General features: G+C 41.5%; 1 protein-coding gene and 1 pseudogene across 1 annotated transcript; both read right to left on the minus strand.

The window, feature by feature from the left end:
- Ddx52 (DExD-box helicase 52) lies at positions 1-22744 on the minus strand. Its single transcript, XM_052193852.1, has 15 exons — positions 22607-22744; positions 21313-21511; positions 18666-18799; positions 17172-17357; positions 14790-14933; positions 13911-14022; positions 12108-12180; positions 11107-11310; positions 10205-10295; positions 7177-7299; positions 6936-7086; positions 6353-6428; positions 4710-4781; positions 2489-2575; positions 1-436 (listed from the first exon to the last, which is right to left on the minus strand). The coding sequence occupies exons 1-15, from the start codon at positions 22691-22693 to the stop codon at positions 379-381; spliced, it is 1797 nt and encodes a 598-aa protein (XP_052049812.1). The 5' UTR covers positions 22694-22744; the 3' UTR covers positions 1-378.
- On the minus strand, positions 7306-10194 carry LOC127693225 (swi5-dependent recombination DNA repair protein 1 homolog; annotated as a pseudogene).
- Positions 22745-22810: the final 66 nt, after the last annotated feature.

Below are 22810 nucleotides of genomic sequence, written 5' to 3' on the forward strand. Positions count from 1 at the left end.
TGGATGTGCTCTCAAGCTCAAGGTTTTATTTTAAAATTCTGTTCCAGAAGCCTCTCCACAGCATCATCACACTTTCCTTCACTCTTGAAGGGCAAAATCCTTAAGAGTTCACCACATTTGGGTGTTATTTTAGTATCAGCTCTTGTTCTTCTATAAGAAGTATTTCTCTGGATTCAGGCAGAAATGTCAATGCATGTTACTTCCATTGTATAAATTCCACCTACAAAGTGAAGCTTGAGGCATCACTACATCAGGACCATCCTGTGCTCGCATATCCTTGTTGATTTAAAATGGTTGGTGAGATGGCTTACGCACTCCATGAGAACTCACGCCAGGCTCAAGTCACCCTGCAGGGACTGCCTTTCAAGGTGTTTAGTTTTAACTTTTCTCTTTGACAGTTTCTTTCTTCTTCTTGTTTTGGCCAGCAACCTTTTTCCTACAAAAAGGAAGACATGCTGAATCAGAAATTCTATATAAATTTACTTCTATAGCTGAGGCTAAATAAACATGTACTAAAAGTTACTGTACAGCAAAGCATTTGAGGAATTGGGAACGAAGATGTTTACTAGGTCTTTCTGCCTAGCATAAAAATTACTGTCCATATGAAAAACATTATAACTATGCAACTACACAGCACAAAGGACAGAGTCTGGTCTTCACCCAGTGGTTCTGTGGAAAGTACTAGACAGTGCTGTTAAATGTTTTTTGTACATGCACTTTCAAATAAGACAATGAGGCAGAATGGATAAAACCATAAGACAAGCAACTTGCCCAAGTCACTCAAGAAAGTTCCTATCAGAATCAGTTTTTCGGCTCCAAATCCATATCCACCCCTCAGCACACCAGGCTGGGTCCATAGGGCCTGAGGGGACGCCCACTAGACAATGAAGATCGGGCTCCAAGTTTAATGTGGAAGCTGAGCTGAAGACATAACCTTATACACCCAAAGCAACCTGTATCTGTAATGGAGAAGGAACATGAACTAGATCATGCTGGATCTTGTTCCTCTGCTTAGAAAGACGGTCTTTAAATGAGAAGTAAATGGAAAGAAAGTCTTAAGTATGTGGCTGATACCACAGGACTTAACCAGCACTCCCATGGCTTCTTGTAGTTAAGTTTTAATAAGCCCACCAAAATACTATAAACACAAACTATTTAAACTGTAATTATTCAAAATAATGTTTAATCTAGATAATAATAATAATAATAATAATAAAATAAAATAAACTGCTGAATCCCATTAAAATTCAATGGCATGCTGTGCTCAGACTTTCAGGCTCCAGAAAAGCCTTCCCCGGCATTTACTCAGTGCCCGGGAGACATGCACTGTAACCTCAGCTTTCCAAAGAAGTAAGACTCTGACAGGTGCCTAACAGCTCTCATGATACTCCAAACTACCCGTCACACAAAAACTGTACACACACACACACACACACACACACACACACTACATTATGTTAAGAATTCATAAAACTGAGAAAGTACCAATGAAATTTAAACTATTAAGTTCTAAATCTTTTTAAGTCTGTGGTGTGTATTTCTCCACACTCAATCTCGAAAAAAACACCAAAACTCTGGGACACCCTGTGCACTGCCAACACCTGGAGTGAACTCTATTTCCACAGCATGAAAATGCTTTGCAAGCCTCCTGTTCTGCTTACAAGGGTGGCACAGTTTCATAAGACTGATCACCTTGTTTCTTCTGAAGACATAAATCTCACCTGTCCTTAGACACATCTACCTCCCGTAACTGTACCAGGCCCCAAGACCTTCCCCTTATGTAAATTCCTTTGTTTAAAGTCACGTGATGTTCTCAGGTGACCTGTTTTACATGCTTTTCTCTCTTCCTCCGGCATCCAGCTTCAGTGGTGAACTGTGCTAGTCTATGGAACAGTCCACATCTTTAATTAGGGTAATGGAACTCAGACTACTCTGGGAAACCCCTACCAAAACAGGTAGCTTCCTAGATGAGATAGAACCTACCTGTATGCATCCCACAAGACCTATGCTAAGTACTCACACCCTCCAAACCCTAAGCTAAGTAGTAATTTTTAAAGGATAAAGTGCACCTCTGCATAAGCCTAAGATCATATGAAATCTTGCCAAGGAGACTGAAGCTCCAAGAAAGGTTTGATGAATATCTGTCAATGCTCCTAAACTGCTGGCTTCGGCAGCATGGCTTAATGCAGACAGTGTAGCATCTGCAGTGTGGCCTAATGCATATGTGAAAGTATGAGGTGCAATTCTAATCCACAGCAAACTTTAATCTATTTTCAAATATGGTGGGAAACCCAGATGATTAATATATAGATACAGAAAATTTCAACACTAACATATGCCAACTCCCAAATCAAAGGCCTTCTAAGACCCATTTTTACCACATCCTATAATGGATTACCTATGCATTCATTTTACTTCTAGAAATACCTCTGAAGGAAAACAAAGCCTACTGTAATTACAGCAGTTTTCTTACCATCTAGGTACTTACTGTTTAGCTTGCTCTAAGAAGTACTTTGGAGTTGTACTAATGCTCTCCCTTTCCAATGGCTTCTTAATCATTTTTTTCTTTTGTTTGCTAGAAATTAAGTAGTAAAAGCGGAAAGAAATTAAACACAAGTTCATCATTTAGAAGCTAAAGCTAGCTGGAGGCTCTACTCATTTCAATGGCCCAGAACAGCTGACAGCACTTACAACTGTTTCAGGAAATCAGCCTTAAAAATCACACTGGCTGTGATTAAATACATTCTGGGACAACCTCATGTTCTATATCAATAAGCATTAAAGAATCTGACTCCAGACAATCATTATCATTATTAATAAGTATTAATAATTCTATTATTAATCATTATTAATAATTCTAAGCATGTTTCACTCACTGAATTGTTATTTTTTTCCAAGACAGGGTTTCTCTGTGTAGCCCTGGTTATCCTGAACTCACTCTATAGACCAGGCTGGCCTTGAACTCAGAAATCCACCTGCCTCTGCCTCCCAAGTGCTGGGATTAAAGGCGTGTGCAACCACCGCCTGGCCACTGAATAGTTTTTAAGAATCCAATTTCAAATATGAAAAAGCTAAGAAGGAACTAATACATTTTAAGTAAAATGTTTAAAATGCTTTAAAGGCACATCACCACTGGCATTAGAGTGTGTTGAGGAGGATAAAAATCTAGAGTGTATGTAAGTAGTCTTTGAAAGACTCAATATCACTCGCAACAGATATAAGGTAGCTGCAACCTAAACGGCAGACAGGTAAAATGTGGTAGGGGCTTTGAGGAAGGAAATTCTGGCTAAAAGACATTGTACAAAGTAAAATACTACAAAAAGTCCACTAAAAAGACAATACTCTATCATTCAACGTATATGAGGTACTCAGAAAGTAAAAACCAGAAACGGAACAAAACAGTGGTTGCCAGGACTAGGAAAAGGGGAAGACAGGAGCTGCTGTTTGATGCGCACATAGGTGCAGCTCTGCAAGTGGAAGAGTCCTGGAGACAATGCGGAGTACAGGACTGCGAATGCAGTAAATGTCACTCAGCCACACACAGGGAACTCAAGGCAAGAACAGGGCAAAGGAGCACACCCAGTTGATTCTGTCACAGAAGCCACACTACAGCCTTTTCAGTTTATCATGCAGTGACTCCTGCTCCACAGAAACTACTCTGCGTTTGGCCCTCCCAGCACACGATATGCGACACAGAGTGTTTGTAGCAATGCTGGGCAGCAGCAGGGAACCAGAGCTCCAAGGAAGTCACTCAACAATGAGAGGGAGAGAGAAATACTCCAGTGAGGTTCTGTGATCCATGCCTGCGATCTCAGTAATTACAACAGTCAAGGCAGAGAGACCGCTGTGAGTTCCTAAGTAAAGAGTGAGAACCTGTATCAAAAAACAAATGAAACTGCATAAACCCTGAAAGTCTACAGTGCACAGAGCTACTGTGCTAGGATGTTTGGTAGATCAGATATACTTAAATTCATTTTCTACCTTTTTGTTGTTGTTGTTGTTTTGAGATATGCCTTTTCTATGTAGCCTTGCCTGTCCAGGAACTTATTCAGGCTGACCTCAAACTCAGAGACCCACCTCCCTCTGCCTCCTGTATGCTGGGACTATAGGCATGTGCCACCACAGCCTAACCTATACCTTCAGTTTACACTGAGCTTAGATGACCTTAAACCTGTTTTAACTCAAAAACCATTTGTATGCAAGATTAAAAATATGGGGCTGGAAGTTAAGAGCACTGACTGCTCTTCTGAAGGTCCTGAGTTCAAATCCCAGCAACCACATGGTAGCTCACAACCATCCAAGATGAGATCTGACGCCCTCTTCTGGAGCATCTGAAGATAGCTACAGTGTACTTACATATAATAAATAAATAAATCTCTTAAAAAAAAAAGATTAAAAACAGGAAAAATTTTGCCAGGCATAGTGGCACACACACCTTTATAATGCCAGCATTTGGGATCAGAGGCAGGTAAATGTTTGCGAATTTGGTTAGCCTGGTCTACACAGTGAGACTCTGTCTCAAAAACAAAACAAAAAAAAACCCCCAAGTAAACAAAAAAACTGTGTAAAATTAAACAACACACCATTCTGGGATATACATTCTTAAACTACAAACTAAATAAAGGCATGGAGGAAGAAACAAAATAAACAAAAAGCAAGAATGCATAAAGACCCAGAGAAAAGGCTCCAAGTTAAGTTTAAATGCATACCTTAGTAGTTTCTGGAAGCCCTTTATGTATTCAGGCACAGGGCAACCAGCCTGCTGAATAACATTGGCAACACTGAAAAAGAAACCCACAAAACAGGAACATTAATGTACAAAATTAGTCATGTACAAAACCCTCTGTACAACACAAAGGAACTAAACTACACAATAGTATTCCAGCACAGTCTTCTCAGAGTACCAATTACTGTCAAATGCAACCATGTTAGATTCCTGAGAGAAGCATGCACTGGACTGAAATCAATATATGGACGAGTAACCTTAGGTAGCAGCTATTTCCAATCCTCAGTGAAGCTAGAGGTAAGCCTCAATTTATTATGTGACAGTTCTTACTAAGGGCCGACTGCAAGATTTTTACATACAATAACCATTCACTCCTCACAATGACTTAATGTGGAAAATCCTACAAACCCCATCTCACAGATGAAAAACTAATGGTCACAGCTAACTGATGCTGGAGTCATCAGTCATCCCAGTGGATCCCCTTAGATCCAAAGAGGCTCTTGACACACCCCAACATGGAGAAATGTGAAAGATGGTTAAAGCAAGACAAAGCATGCGTGACAAAATGGAAGCTTTGAAGGTACATGTATAGAATGTACATGCTATCAGTTATCCTTCAACCAAAAATTACTGTAGGCAGCCAGAATACAGAGAACCCTGCACCTTTAGAGCTGATGGTGGCACAAGCCTGTAATACTAGCTCGTGGGAGACAGAGGCAGGCAGACTGAGTTTCAGGCCAGCCTAGGCTGCATGGTGAAAACCTATCTCCAAAATCAGAAATCTGCATAAAAATCTATAATGGTGGACTAAATTAAGACTGGAGAGTCTAAAAGTATATAATATCTAGACTTCAAAGGGCTACAACTGACAAAAATAAAATGTGTCACTAAAATCCTTTTTCCTCTATGGCAAGTGATTCTGGGAATAAATTTAAAACTCCCATCTGGCCCCAATATAACAGAACAATGCACCATGGTAAAAGAGACCGCTGACTGGACCGAAAACCTCTACAGAGGCTTGGGTAACCCACAACCTTAGCAACAAGCCAGGATTTGGGAGGTTCAGGCTCTAAGTCTGACCACAGCCCATGCTACTCAGAGACTAATCAAGCCTGAGGTACATAGTAAGATGACCACCCCCCTCACCTCCTCACACATGATTACACAGCAAGTAGCACCGCCCAACTCTGGTGAGTTCTGTTACTCTCAAACCTAAAACTAAATATTCTACTGTCAACACTTCCAAATTATAATAGAGGAAGTGCAAAACATCACCCCTGGATCTCTCCCTTGATTCTTGGCCTCAAACTTCTGGCAATCCACTTGGCTCTGCCTCCTAAGTACACTAAGATTACAGGCAGCAAGCATCACACCCAGCTCATGGCTAAGTTAGTTAACTAATATATCAGTAACAGAATTTGGGACACAGTCATTTGTAATTATCTACTAATAAATACACACAGAAAAATAAAGAAGCAATTTTGTCAACTGCAACTAAAATACCAAGTTAGGTTTCCCAATTTACGCGCTTCTTAGCTTGTGGATGATGGGCGGCAGGCATGGTGCTGGAGTGAAGCACACCAGCGAGAGCTCTGCCACCGAGCTCTGTCCCAGCCCCTACTTTACCTTCTTAGTAATGGTTTATCATCTTCAGTGAAAAATGTAACAGCCTTTCCCCTATTCCCTGCTCTTCCAGTTCGACCTAGGAGAAAGCAGACCATGAAAATGGCTTTTTTGCTTGTTTGTTTAATTGGAAATAATTCTCAAGGTTCACATAAAGGACTCTGGGGTTTGAAGAGATGTCTCAGTGGGTAAATCACTTGTTGTTCAAACAAAAGGATAGGAGTTCAAATTCCCAGGATCCATGTTAAAGCCAGAGCAGGAAGACATGTCTGTAATCTGTGTCCCTATGTTAAGCTGGGAGGTGGAGATGAGGGACTCCCTGAAAGCTCCGTCACTATCCTGACATATACAACTCGACCTCAAACAACTGCAAGGTTGAGGACTGACACCCCAGGTCTTCCTCCAACCCCCACACCATTGGCATACTCACACACATCATTAAATAAGAAAATGTAACCTCCCCACCCAAGAAAAGGTCATTGGATTTTTACAGCGCCAAAAACCAAAGATTAAGTATGTAGAATGGGAATGGTAGAGGTTCTGAGAAGGATGAGTAGGCAACAAGGGCATGAAAACAAAGGCTCACCTATCCTATGGATGTATTCCACTGAGCTGGTGGGGAAATCATAATTGATGACCAGGTTTACGCCTTTAAAGTCAATCCCTCTTGCAAGTAAGGCTGTACAAATAAGAACCCAGATTTTTCCTGCTCTGAAGCTGTGGACTGTGTTATCTCGCTGGTGAAAGAAGACACATTAAATGCTTTAGTACCAGTCTAGACGACAAACAGGCAGTACATGATGTTTGTAGTACAACTGACTTTCTACCTGCTGCTGTGTTCTTTCTGCATGAATGACATCCACATTAATACCTTCATATATGAGCTCATGGAAAAGTTCTTTAGCTCTTTCAATGGACTGAACAAAAACAAGAACAGGTGGATTGAAACCCTAGGAGAAAGAAGTAAAAGTCAGATATATAACTTGTAAGAAAGAATGCAATCAATCTCATGTCTTCAGTCCACAAATAACCCATTCAATTTAGTATACTGTTCTGGCAATTATGTCAACCCGATGGAGGGAGGCATCAAGGAAGATGGAAGTCATCTGGGACGAGGGACTCTCAACTGAAGAAAGGCCTCCACATTGCAGGCAAGTCTGTAGTGCATTTTCTTTCTCTTTTTTCTTGTTTCTAACTGTAGACACGTAAGTTTAATTAGTTGCTAGATTAGCAGACAGACACGTTAAGCAGATGAGGACAGGGCCATGAACTCAGGAGAGCAGGTTACATGTCTGCCACTTGAGGTTTAGATGCTCAACAGACTACATTTTAATATTGAATATAAAACCGTTTGCCCCCCAAATCAATGTATTAACCCTGGTTTCTAGAATTATCCAAACTTCCTTTTAAACACAATTTTAACATTTTATACTTATTTTCTCTAGCAAACACATCCAAAATACTAAGCTTCATCTTATAATTCTGTGTCAGAATACCCCAAACTGTTCAACATTCCCCTACTCTAAGCCACAACAGCTTAGATCTTTCCCTTTAAAACACTTCTTTTTTCAATGCCATTCTCAAAGAGATTCTGTAAAGGAGCCAAGTGTACAGCTCAGGAACAGCACAGTTTTTGAGGCCCTGGGTATGATCCCATTACCCCAAGAAGAGAAGGGGGAAAGTCTGAAAAAAAAAGTATGAAACCCCTGTAACTTCTTCATGTCTATTATAGCGCTGCAATTTGTCACCTATCCTCATCTCGGTGAGGGTCAGCGTCTCGTCCTCATCCTCGGACATGACCGACTGCAGCTCACACAGCAGCCGCTGGACCCATTCCCCCCACTTCCTTATTAAATCCTCTAACTCCGTCACGTCGTTCTTTATTCTCTACATCTTGACTAACCTCCAAAGAAGGTCTTTCTTCTCTTGAACCTGCCAAGTCAATTTTGCCTTTTCTTCCTTCAAACTTTGTTTAGTCGTCTTATTCACAGACTCTTTTTAGAGGGCACTAGGTGACCCAGTATCAGGTGACCTAGATTCACATGCATTTTTATTCTCTGAGCTCTCTTTTTTTAGGTTCACTGTCTTTTTTCAGGTTCATTGTCTATGTTTTTCAAGCTTTCTTGGGTCTTTGAACAATTTTCTTTTGAAGATTCTCCTGGTTCTGAAAGGGTCTTATCATTTTCTTCATTCTCTACCTTAATACACTTTACGACACTACAAAAAAAAATGAGAGGAATATCTTGCTTTCTTTAATTAGGTGTTCCGCTCATACGTTGTTTTCCTGAACTGAATAGGGTGATTAATGGTGGATTCTCACTGGTCTGAGGAGCGACAGGTGAAGTCGGAGCTGAATCTGAAGGGTTTTCCATCTTGGAAGTGACCTCCAGATTTCCTTCTTCCTCAGCCATGCTCACAGCAGACACAGCATATACACAATCAACTTAGTGGCGCAGCATGCTGACCTAGCCCTGGGGGTGGGGTGTGGGGAAGCCCCACCCTCTAGTGTATTTTCTTAATGATTGATGGGCCAACCCACTGTGGGTGGTGCCATCTGTAGGCAGTTGATCCCAGGTGCTATAAGGAAGTAGGTTGAACAAGCTATTGGAAAGCAAGTCATTAAGCAGCATCCCTCCATAGCTTCTCCATCAGTTCTTGTTTCTATGTGCCTGCTCTGATGTCCCTCAGTGATGGACCCTGATGTGGAACTGTGAGCTGAAATAAACTCTTTTTTTTTTTTTTGTCACAGTGTTTTATCACAGCATTAGAATGTCTAATTTATACACTTCTATTGCCAGTGTCTCAATCTGCCTCCACCTTCCTCATCATCCATCCTCTACAAAGGGTGTTCATTGTCCCTAGGGAATATTTCTTATCTCAATAATTCCAATAAACCTGCCTTCCTATAATAATGTATGCCCATGTTAAAACCACTACACTTTAGCCCCAGAACTTTGATTCTGTCATAATGTAAAAGCCGTGTCTTTAATTCATTGCTTCCTCCAACTTTAGAATCTTCCTGTCTTTAGTTCTAGTTGTCTTGATATAAACAAATAGAAAAATCCCCCAGCCCCTAACAGAATCAAGAAACACCTGAGCATCAACTAGGAGCTTTCGGCACACTATGGTCACATCTGCTGTCATCTTTGAGATAGGAAATGGTATAGCTCAAATCCCTACTAGGTCGTCCAGCTCAGAAGTCCATGTCCTGGCTCCTGGGATGTACAAACGCCTTTCTTTTCCATCTTCTGACCATCCTACCTGCTCCACCATTAAGGCAGTTGATATATTTGTGCTCACTTATAAGAATAAATCCCAAAAGGCATACCTACCACTTATACCTTTTTGCTTTCTTACCCTGAACCCACATTTTTTATGTGTATGAGTGTTCTGCTTACATGTATGTATATGCCCATGTATATGCCTGGTGGGTGTCAGATGCCCTTGAACTAGAGTTAGAGATGGTTGTGAAGCACCATGTTGGTGCTGGGACTTGAGCCCAGGTTCTCTGCAAGAGCTGCAAGTGCCCTTAACCACTAAGCCAACTCTCCAGCCTTTACATTTTCTAACCAAGGCTTATTAATTCAATACTTATTTGGGGATAAAAAACCAAAAGCAGAGCAAGGGCATCACTCATTCCTCAGTGCCCCAGGTCATCTCTAATGAACCAGCAGAGATGAGGGAGTGAAGGACACACGGACAGGCAGACGTGGACTTGGGTGTCACCAGGGGGTTCAGAAGCCTCAGCATGCACTGGATCACTAAGACGGAATCAACACTAAATATTAATTCAGGCAGGATGCTGCTAAAATGTGAGTGACCTGTTCCAGGAGTCTAGAGTGCACTCCAACATACCTTTTTAACAAGTTCTCTCATGGCCAGAAGTTTTCCAGTCTCAGATCCAACAAAGAGAAGCTCTTGTTCAACAGTTTCGACTGCAGAATTTCTGAGAAGAAAAATGTATCTTTTATGAATCAAATTTTAACTACGCATGCTGGTGAGGAACTGCAACCCCAGCACCCAGGAGGGTGGCCCAGGCTTTTGCCATGTAAATATGTCAGCCTGAGACTAAATCAACTCCCAAGAAGTGTCCTCTGGGAGGTCCACCATGTGTGTACCAACTTTGCCATGTCTGTCCTTCCGCACCTGGGCTCTGGGATGGACCTCAGCAGCAGGCTTGGTGGGAGGCACTCTCACTGCTGAGCCATCTTGCCAACCCATGCTGTTCCTTGGTCATTTTTTAAAACCGAGGAAGTGTATTTACTTAGCTTGAAATGCTTATTGACCTTAAACCCTTTTCCAGTGCTGGAGAATGGAACAGATCTCCTGCTACATAACTGCTCTTTCAATCACTCAACTACACCCCTGATGCTTATCAAATTCATTTTTTGTGCCAGAATTATTTATCACATGGCTAAGTAATGGCAGTAGGACCACGTGGTCCTATTTAAACATTCAGAGAAAGTAAATATGGGTGGTCACAGAGCTGATGGCATATTTTGTGAATGAATGAATGAATGAATGGTGCTAGAATGAGTAAGTATACAAACATGAGAATCTTCATTGTGTAATTCTGAAAAATCCTTAATCTTGACTTTGAAAAGCACATTCTATCAGTAAAACTTCTCTCACTTGTTGGTGTTACACTAAAGGACTATTTCGATGAGTCAAAACAAAACAAAAACAAAAACAAAACAAAAAGTCCAGTCCCCCAAGCCAACAAGTGAGTGGGATAGCGAGAAAGAACAAGTGCTTACCTTGCTCCGATGGACACGGAAACGACGTTGTCCAGGTTGAGCTTGCACCACTGCTCAACATCATATGCAAAAGTTGCGCTGAACATTGCTCTTCTGATCTTGGGGGATGTGCAGGCCAGGAAAATGGAAGCCAGCTGGTCTCTAAAGCCAGTTTTGCCATCTTCAAACAGTTTGTCCGATTCATCTATTATCAGCCACTCAACACTAATGAACAGCAAAACAACCTGTGGTTACAGAACTAAAAGATCCAGGACACTTCACCAAAACTGTCAGTATACATAAAAAAAAGTCCAACAATGATGCTACTTTATCAAGTGAGAAAAAAAATGTACAAGAAAAATGACCACAAAAACATGATAAATATAACTCGCTCACCTACTTTAAATTTTCAAAGACAAGCTGTATTAGCAACAACAGAGGATTCCTTCAGGATCCCCTTGCCTATGCTAAAAGATGTAAAAATGTCTTGGGGAACTGTGTACTGTTTATTCAAGTGTGTAATTTTCTTCCTGACCAGTTAACTCCCAGTTTTCTGCTAGATAATTCAAACAATTATTCTCAGCATACCACTGACAGAGCTGGCAGACAGTACACACCAAAGGACAATAAGAAAAGCAATTGAGAACAAAGTAACTGTGATTGGTGATATTGTTAACCCCACAGGATCCAAAATCACCAGAGAGAAGCCTCTGGACTCACGGGAGGATTATCTAGCCCAGGCAACTGAGGTCAGAAGACTGCATTACAAACCGCACTGTGGTTGGGATTCAGACTGGATAAAAAGGAGAAGGGCAGCTAAAAGTCAACAGTCATCGATGTCCTGCTCTCTAACTGGATACAAGGAGTCCAGGCCTCACTTTCCTGCCCCAATGAACTATATATATGCCTTCAAACAGCAGCCTTTCCTCCTTCCTTTAATTTCTGTTTGTCAAATAATCAGTCACAGTAACAAGGTAACTAATAAAATAAGCAAGTGAATGAAAGACATGAGACCGTTGTACCTTGTTAGGTCAACCCCTGGTGGATCCTGCTTCAACAAGTAGATCAGTCGATTTGGAGTAGTTACAAGGATATCTATAGGAAAAACAAGTGGGAGAAATTGCAAAAATAAGATGCATTCCTTAGAGTACAGAATTAAGCCTTCAGAATTTCAGTTAATAACCTTAAGCAGGAAGGGAAGAGCTGTTAACACAAAAATCAGATTCTTGTTAGTAAGCTATACACATTTCCCCTCCACCACAGTGTAAACCTCTTTCCTCTCTCTTCATCTCTATCTCTGTTCTATTACAATCTGAGCAGTTTCTTCAGCCTACACCTGAGTCTTGCTGTGTAGTTCAGACTCCCTCAAACCCATGGTCATCTTACTTCTGCCTGAGGGTCAGGTTAGTAAAGCCAAGGCCTGCTTTACACACACTAGGCAAGAGCTGTACCACTTGACTATCCTTGCAGCCATTTCAACTTCTAAGAGACAACACTGTAGCATCCCAAGCCCAGGATGGCCTTAAAACTTCTCTGATCCTCCTGCCTCAGTGATAAGACTGCAGGTGTGTGCCGGGATGCTTGGCTTGAAAAGTCTTAAGTAAATTCTCAGAGCTCAAGTTAAAAGCAAACTCTCTGGTTCACAGAAGGGAGACAAGTAATCCAATCATATCCGCCAAGGCATTCCCATGACAGATTAGAAACCAAGGGCACGAGGGAGGATTCCAAACCATAGCACTGCTGACACAATGAATCACCAACTTTTTGCAGACAGCTGTCCTGGGCATTGAGGGGCTTAACAGGATTTCTATCCTCCTATCTACAATGGGCTATTGGTTCTCACCCCAGCTGAAATAACTACAAATGTCCTGGTGACTGGTGGGAGAATCATCTGGGACACAGGCGCAGATCTTCTGGGTGAAAGAGGGAGGAAAGTCTATGTTCAGCTACCTCAGAAAAAACTAATGAAAGCAGGGCACAGTGGGGGCGCATGCCTTTAATCCCAGCTGAGGCAGAGCTGGCTGGATCCCCAAGTTCAAGGTCAGCCTGGTCTGTAGAACAAGTTCCTAGACAGTAGGGACTGCGCAGATAAACCTGTCTTTTTTTTTTTTTTTAAAGATTTATTTATTATATGTAAGTACACTGTACCTGTCTTCAGACACCCCAGAAGAGGGCGACAGATTTCATTATGGATGGTTGTGAGCCACCATGTGGTTGCTGGGATTTGAACTCAGGACCTCAGGAAGAGCAGTTCATGCTCTTAACCACTGAGCCATCTCTCCAGCCCGATAAACCTATCTTAATAAAATAACTGATTAGGGGCTTAGAGGTGTGCCTCAGTTGGTATAATATTGCCTATCACGTATAAAAATCTGGTTTGATTCCTAGCTCTACATAATCTGGGTGTGGTGGTATATATCAGCAAGTCTAGTACCTAAGGCTAAGCAAGAGGGTCATAAGTTCAAGGGCATTTTCTTCTTCTTTTTTTCTTTTTTTTTTGGGGGGGGGGGTTCTTTTCTTTTTTTAAATTTTTTTTTATTCGATATATTTTTTATTTACATTTCAAATGATTTTGGTTTTTCGAGACAGGGTTTCTCTGTGTAGCCCTGGCTATCCTGGAACTCACTCTGTAGACCAGGCTGGCCTTGAACTCAGAAATTTATACTCAAATTTTCTCTCTCTCTCTCTCTCTCTCTCTCTCTCTCTCTCTCTCTCTCTCTCTCTCTCCCTGTCCCTCCCTCCCTGCACTGTAACATCTTTTATATAAAAATTAGGACCCTTATTATTTCCAAATCGCTTACATACACTAAGCAGGAAGTTCTTACCAAACTTCTTTGATGACTTAGGTCCAAATTTCTTAGCTGCTATTGCAGTTTTATGGATCATGTGTATCCTGAATCCTGTTCCCTCAGATATTTTAATTAATTCTCTGTGAATCTAAAACAAAGAGGCAAGAGAACGACATTAAGATACTAGGACACTAAGCCTGTGCACACAGCTTCTTTTGTGCCTTTGGTGTCCCTATTACCAACCCACAGAGGGAAGCTGCAGGATGGCCTGGAATGCTCAAAGACCCGATTGTTTCCTCAAAATCCTAAACCACTTCCAAGAAACAAAAGCAAACTCCTTCCCTCTGCTGCAGTCTTCAGAGTGTTTTATTTACACACCGGGACAGCGGAACTCAACAAGAAGTTTTTACTTTCTCAGAAAACTGGTATTTTCTTTTCCTTTCTTCTTTTTTTCAGACAAGGTCTCACTCTGTAGCCCTGGCCAAGAGCGCACAGAGATTCTCTAGACGCCCTGCCTCTAGAGTGCGGGTCTAAAGGCATGTGCCACACCCAGCTGTTTGAGACTGGGTCTTACATCACTAAAGCTGAAGATGACTCTGGAGTACTGACCCTCTTTCCTCCACCTCCCTGTGCTGGGATCACAGGTGTGAGTCACCCCACCCAGCATCTGTCACTTTTCTAAATGAGCAAAATGAATTTCAATGAATATATCACGGTACCCTCTCAATCTTAAAGATCTGGGAGTCTTTACCAAAGAAGCATAATTGTCAAATCACATTTTAGAAAATTGTAGATATGTACAAGAGCAGCCCATATGCTGTATTATATAGAGTACACTCTTGAAAGCTTTACCAACTTAGCAAGAAAAATATCAAAGCACACGCAAATGCATTCTCTCAAAACTCTAAGTCATACCTGGCTTGCAAGTTCTCGGGTTGGGGATATAACCAGGGCTCTAAAGCCTTTATTTGTGGGTTGTTTCAGCTGCATTAAGATGGGAATGCTAAATGCCAACGTCTTCCCAGATCCAGTAGGAGCAGAGGCCAGAAGTTCCCGACCCTAACAACAGAGCACAGGAGGTATAGGACAAGTTCATCAAGTTTTCAGAGCCTGGTTAGACAACGTGAGCAGCTATGAAAACAACAAATAAAACTGAATGAAGTAATTCCAACTCACACCCTACCTCTTAAAACTTATGAATTAAAAATTTATGAATTAAATTTGACTGTTCACACCCTAACCACTTCTCTAACTGCCCCCATCCATTTTTTTCTAACACCCTACCCTCACCACTGTTGCCCTAATAGTATTAGTTAGAGCACCACTATTAATGTGAATTTGAACAGTAAGCACCAAAGACAGCTAAAACCCACAGAGTATCAGAACTACTATTTCAAGTTTTCTTTCCCATTAAACTCTGTTACCAAAGCACATAACACAACTGAGCTTTTACCCTAGTATCTGTACAGTTTAATCCCCTTGGGATGAATTTGTTAAATAACACAGTGAGTGAAGGTTAGAATTAAACAGTGGTGACATAGGTGACAAGAATATAACAATCTTCAAAGGGGTCCCTGCAATTTTTAAGGCCTTAAAAGCTGAAATGATAGAAATAACCTAAGAGGAAAGTAAATGAAAATTCAATAAACGTGCGTTAATAAAATCACTCATTCCTGGGGCTGGAGAGATGGCTCAGCGATTAAGAGCACTGACTGCTCTTCTAGAGGTTCTGAGTTCAATTCCCAGCAACCACATGGTGGCTCACAACCATCTATAATGGGATCCGATGCACTCTTCTAGTGTGTGTCTGAAGACAGCTACAGTGTACTCATATAAATTAAAAAAAAAAATCACTCATTCCAGTACACAAAGCAAAGCTAAGAATTAATACAATGGAGTGAAAAGATAACTTGTATCTTTCCTCTACCTTAACTGAAGGCCAAGTTGATTATTTTGTAAATGGAGAGAGGGAAGAAGAGCAGCGAAAGGAGGAAGGGAGGAGGGGAGGAGAGAGGGAGGTAGGGAACTTTTTACTGCCCATTTGTTTATTTTTTGTAGACAGGGTTTCTCTGTGTAATAGCCCTGGCTGTCCTAGAATTCACGTGTAGACCAGGCTTGCCTCAACCTCAGAGATCCACCTGTTTCTACCTCCTGAGTGCTGGAGTAAAGGTCTGCGCCACCACTGCATGGCTGTACCATTGTTAGTTTTTTTGTTTGTTTGGTTGGTTGGTTGGTTGGTTGGTTTTTTTCAAGACAGGGTTTCTTTGTGTAGCCCTGACTGTCCTGGAACTCACTCTGTAGACCAGGCTGGCCTTGAGCTCAGAAATCCGCCTGCCTCTGCTTCCCAAGTGCTGAGATTAAAGGCATGCGCCACTACCACCCTGGCCCATTGTTAGTTTTTAAAGTCCTCAGAAAAATTTAGTTTCCAAACATTTCATCTAATTTACACTTTTTATCAGCAAGTGATTCAATACGCACACTGTTAATATATTCATACAGCAGAATGCTATTTAGTAGCAGATGTGTTATAAGTTTCAAAAAACATTAAGTAAAAGATCAATGACAGTCCCACCTGAAATCCCAGAGTAAAAAATAATATGGCAATCAGAATACTGTTCTGTTTTGTTTTTTTCTGTGTAATGTAGGGTAAGGAATAAACGAATGGTGTGCAACACATTTTCTGGAATGTACAGAAATGTACAGCTTTATTGGAGAACAGTTATGTCGTGTGGGTTACACACTGTCCAGACTAAACTGCGCTTAAAGTCTGTGTGCTTTATTGTATGTGAAGGGTATGTCAATAATAAAGAGCATGGGAAGCAGCGGGGAGACCAAGTTAGATTACGCATAAAAACTTTAAAAAGCATTTGTATTTCTGATGCAGCTTCTGGGCATTACAAACTCAACTAAGAAAGAAAAGACAAATCACTGTCTCTATGCTCAGAGGGTTTAAGTGCTTCATGATAAAAAATACCCAAGTGTCAGCCACAGTAGAGCACATACCCAAAGTGCCAGCACCCGAGAGGCTAAGGCAGTAGGATCATGGATTCTCATTCCTTCCCTCCCTCCCTCCTCCACCACACACGTTGGGGGGGGGGGGGGAGGAAGTACTGATACAGGAAACATGGCATCTACTTGTAATGAGCAGATTTTATACGGGGGTACAAACACTTGAGACAAACCTTCAAACAAATGAAAGACTTAATAGGAGACTAAAGGTGGAAAGGAATTCCAGGGGTCAGGAAGAGAATGAAGACACAGGAGAATGTTACAGACATCCTAGACCTTCACACTCACATGCAGCATAACTGGAATGGCTTGCATCTGAATTGGCGTGGGCACTTGGAAGCCTGCGTCTAGAATATTCTGGAGCAATCTAGAACTGATTTTATATTCTTGGTCAAGCTGCTGAAACGTAGCAATTGGGTCAGGAAGATCAGTTCCTTGGACGTGTATCTTGTGTTTGTTCCGAAAGAAGTTGATCTATAAATTGAGACAAAGGAGCCAACATGTATGAGTCCAAACAACAATAACAACAATCTCAGACGCTTTCTAACAGCAGTAACAGTTCTGGCATAAGCTATAGTGACATAAGAAGCTTTCTGCTTAAATACAAGCCGGCAGTCAACACAGACACTGAGTACATTTCATGGTATTCACAGCCAGAAAACCCTCACAAATGATGGGACCCGCCTGTCTGTGTGTACTGTAAAGTGTTTCTGTCACACTTCTTATATAACTTCATAAAACCCTCTAGAAGGCAAGCTTTGAAATTATGTTTTCAATTTGGTTCTTAGCTTACAAATGCCAGTGCTTTTAATACTCTAAAAACAAAACAAGCCCATCAGCCCTTGTATTTCTTAAAACTGAATGACAAAGGTGCTGTTTAGTGATACTGACTGGGCAACTTGTTCATCTTCTAGTCCACAGACAGCCACATCTTGGTGTCTGGGTCACTGCACTGCAGTCTCCAGCCACATCTTGGTGTCTGGGTCACTCCACTGCAGTGGCAAGGGTACAGAAGCAGCAGATTCCCTGTTCTTCCATGCCCTATAGCCTTATCACAATTATCTTCCTTAAGAACTTTATTCTCTATAGGTAGAGTGGCTTAGAAGGTAGAGGCAGGAGAATCAAAAGATTCACATAGGCCACAACAAAAATCTAACCCTGTAATTTTTTTCCCCAGGGGAAAAATTGCTTTTAAACCGTAGGCTCAATCCCGAAGAGAAAGTGTGTCAAATTTAGGCTTATTAAAAGGAGTTAAGAATTGGAATTAAAAAATAATTTATGTATAAGAGTGGTTTTGCCCATATGTATGCATTAGCATCATGTGTGTGCCCGATGACTGCTGAGATGCCCTGCGAAGGTCAGACAGACATCAGATCCCCTGGTGTTACAGATGGTTGTGAGCTGCCTTATGGGTGCTGGGAACTGAACCTGGGTTCTCTGTAAGAGTAGCCAGCATTCGTAACTACTGAGCCGTCTCACCAGCCCAAGAAATTAGAAAATTTTAATTATAGGCACACTATTATTCTTAAAACTTGAGGAGCTCAAGAACTCTTATACATACATACTACATATCTACAAATAACCAGAACTAAACTCTCTCTGATCTTTCTCTAACTGTAACTAAGCACTCCAGCACTGCACAGATAGCTTCTATTTGTCTTCATTAAAGTAAAACCTAAACAAATATAATTAGTTTTCCATCTTAACAAAATAAATTCACAAATGGGAAGCCCAGTGGAAACTCTTATGTACACTTTTGGGAGGTGAAGGTATTTTTCTAACCTTTTCTTTTCTGAGATGTTCCAACTTTCCTGAAGTTAATTTCTTCTCTCCATTGGCTTTTTTATCTTGAAGCTTTGCTTCTACAGAGGATGTCCACTGTATAGTACCGTCAAAGTCTTCTTGAGCAAGAACTTCTATATTTTAAAAATCAAAGGTATCAAGTGCAACAGTGTTAGGTGTGCCAAACTGGCTACATTTCACACTACACCAGAAGAGGCATTAGCAGATCCCATAGGGAAGAGAAGCATACACAAGGCCGGGAACAGACGAGCTGTAATGTGGCACAGACAGAACGCCAAGGCCAGGACCAGGTGAGCTGTAATGTGGCACAGACAGAACGCCAAGGCTTGCTCTCTTCCTTTTGTTGGCTGTGTCAGTCGTGAACATCATGACAACTGTATGTGTCAAACAGGAGGTGGACTGAGAAGTACACAAGCTATAGGGAAGCCAGCTTGTTCATCAAACACTGAGCTAGAGCTACTGTAAGAGAGAAAGATTTCATGTGCAACAGCAATGAAATGACTATGCTTAGGCTGGGCAGATCATAGAGACAGCAGTTCTTCCTTTTAACTGCTAAGCCATCTTTCAAGCTCCTCTGTGGCATTATTAAGACAATTTTTATCTTCACTGAGACATAATTGACATGCAATGAAACTACATATATTTTAAGGTATATATTGGGTTGGCTATAGCTCAGCAATAAAGTGCTTATTTAGCTTGTATGTGGTCCTAGGTAGTCCCCAGCACACTGTATGCGTATAACATGCCTTGGCAGTCTATCCGCTGCTCTGCTTTCTGTTTGTTTTTAGATGTAAGGCTGCAACAAGTAAAGGGAGAGACACTGGCATGGGATCACAAGGAAAAACCAATCCAACAGCAGAGTCCCTGGCATGGGATCACAAGGACAAACCAATCCAACAGCAGAGTCCTTGGCATAGGATCACAAGGACAAACCAATCCAACAGCAGAATCCAAAGACAGTCTGAAGGAAAGGTAGGAGATAAGTGTACCATAAGTTACAAGCTGGACAGCGGTATCACACACCTTTAATCCCAGTGCTTGGGAGGCTGAGGCAGGTGTGCATTTAAAGCCGGACTGGTCTAAGGAAGATTTCAACTTTCAGACCCACTATAGGCTATGCAGTGAGATACCACTAAAGGCTATGCAGTGAGATACCACTAAAAACAAACACAAAGCCACGGGAAAAGAATTTAATTCCCTGGTCATTCTTTATCTTATTTATTTATTTATATTTATTTAGACAGGGTCTCACTATATAGCCATGGTTGACCCAGAACTTGCTATATAAACAAGGCTAGCCAAGAATTCAGAGATCTGCCTGCTTCTGCCTCCCAAGCACTAGGATTAAAAGCATGTGCCACCATATCCATCCCATTCACTCCCGTGTTTCCTCTCTCCTCCCCCTGATCCCTGTTTCTTTGGGACAGAGTTTTTCTGTATAGCCCTAGCTGTCCTGGAACTATTTCTAGTAGGTATAACAAGGAAGAATTATGAGAGAAAGAGAGAGAAAGAGAGAGGGAGGACAGAAGGGGAGAAGGGGATGGAGGGAAAGACAGAGACAGAGCCATCTCCTGTAAGCAGCTTGTGGAGGAGAGTCACTTGTGCCTAGTAGTCTAAGGTAAACCTGGTTAACACATACAGCAGAACTAATAAACCCCAGTCACCACTAATTCACAATCATAACATATCTAATTAAAATACATATAACATAGGCATATATCCTACATACATTTATTACTGAATGGTTATAGTATACATCTATGGATTTCTGATTGCCCAGCACTTGAATCCTGTCTCTAAATTTGTGGCATTTTTTTCTTTTCTTTTTCTTTTTTTTTTTTTTTTTGAGACAGGGTTTAACCCTGGCTGTCCTGGAACTCACTCTGTAGACCAACCAGGCTGGCCTCGAACTCAGAAATCCGCCTGCCTCTACCTCCCAAGTTCTGGGATTAAAGGCATGCACCACCACCGCTTGGCATTTCTTTTCTTAATAGTGGGCAAAGATTTCACCAACTTCCTTGAAGCTAGGGAAAGAAAAGGCTTTTACAATGTAGTTAAAGGGAGTTAAAGGGAAGCCTAGGGTACACGTTTGTCTCAAAGAATATTAATAATAAAATCTAAATTAAGAGTTTCATTAATTAGATTGACAAAAACCAACCAAACAACCAAACAAACAAAGAAGCAACAACAGCACTGGGGCAGACTATGTGGGTTCTGGGAAATAAACTCAGATCCCTAGGCTTCTGTGGCAATAACTGTACCTGCTGTTCCATTTCCCTAGCCTCCAATCCCAGGGAGATTGGGAATCCTTGTCTCAAAAAAAAAAAAAAAAAAAAAAAAAAAAAAAAAAAAAAAAAGGTGTGGGGCGTCATTCTTCAGTATCTATTCTAAGGAAGTGATGCATACCTTTTCATAGAGTGCCTCCACTTTGGGATTATTATTCTCCAGAAATGGCAACACCTGTCCAAAAGGCTATGTGTAACTATCATTACAGTAGCAATTAACAGCCAGTACCTAGGTATAATCCAAATGGCTTCAACAAAGGAACAGGGATGTGTTGTCTGATTTATCAGTTTGCACTGTTTTGTAACTAGAAAAAAAAAATGAACAGAAAGCCAATACTAACCTGAATTCATCTTCTTTCTCTTTTTCTTCTTGGGCTCCTTACTCCTTTCCAACAGGCCCTCTTCTGTTTTCTCCTCATTTTGGAACTCCTGGTGTATTTGTAAAGCTCCACACTCATTTGAGACAGACTTCTTGCTTCTGAAGAAATCTAGTCCCTTCAGGACCTCCAAAGAATCGGAATCAAATTTTCTTTTTCCTACCTAAAACCCCAAACATTTTAAATGAAATTTACTGCCAGAACTGTTTTCATCAAACCATGACTAGCTGTATAGAGGACACAGGTTCAGTAATTCATCTTTTTAACCTTTTCAAACAAGAGTCTGTTCAGCTAAGTAGTATTTAGGCAAATGGAATTGAAACAAACAAAAGCCCTCTCCAGTTTTCTACCAGGCAAATGGAATTGAAACAAACAAAAACCCTCTCCAGTTTTCTACCAGTAACACCGACAGCAATGAATACTTATACACATTTACTACATGTCAAGGATGTTTATTAGATATTAAATTACTTCATCCTCACACCAACCCTACATGGTAAGTAGCAGGGAGACCGAAGAGGGGAAAAAAATCCAGGCATCAGAAAATAACTAGTATTTACTAGCAGACCCAGCATTTGGTCCCAGAAAACCCTGCTCCGGGGTTCAAATGTAACCACAGCATTGCAGTTAGGACGAAGAAATACACATATCACTTTCCACAAAGGCTGTTCTTTTACAGTCATGTTTATGTTTAAAATGTTTCGTAAGTAGCCGGGTAGTGATGGTGTACGCCTTTAATCCCAGAACTTGGGAGGCAGCGGCAGGCGGGGAAAATGTTTCACAAGTGAATCCCAACTGACTTCCTTGCATACTCACAACTTCTTTAAGAAACACTGGCATTTCAGATCACACTTTAGGTTGGTTAGTTAAAATGCCGTTGGTTAGAGTGATGAAAGAACAAACAAACCCAAACTTTCCACTACAGTACAGCTATCTGCACACTGTCAAACCAAGAGTGGCGTCTTGGTTTCTAAGAAGGGGCCTCGGAAAGGATTCCAACTTTGTGAGTACAGTTAGAAGCCAGGAAACAGAAGGGTCTGTGCCAAGCTCAACTGAGTCTACCAGGGCTTAGTAAACAGTCATTCAGAAGTTTGGGGTAAATCTCAGGTTAAGCTAAATTCCCTAAGTAGGGAAATGCTCGGGGGTGATCGGAGCCGGCTCTCGGGGATCCAGCGCGCCCGCTGCCCGACTGGCAGCGGTCTCACTCTCCGGATCCCGCCCCTTCTCGGTCATTCGGCTCCCCGCTTACAGAAAGTACCTGGAATCGAGTAGCGTCTGCTGAGAACCGCTTCACGTCAAACTTGGCGCCGGCTCCAAGCCGGCGAAACAGGTCGTAGGAATCCATCTTTACCCAGAAGGCCCCGCAGCCTCACAGCGCCTGCGTTTACGACTTTCTCTCTGCGACAGCTTCCGCACAAGCCGTAGGCGGAAGTAGCTCCAGGAGGCGGAGCCTGGCTAAGAC

This window comes from Apodemus sylvaticus, chromosome 10 (genome assembly GCF_947179515.1).
Source record: "Apodemus sylvaticus chromosome 10, mApoSyl1.1, whole genome shotgun sequence".
NCBI classification, from domain to species: domain Eukaryota; kingdom Metazoa; phylum Chordata; class Mammalia; order Rodentia; family Muridae; genus Apodemus; species Apodemus sylvaticus.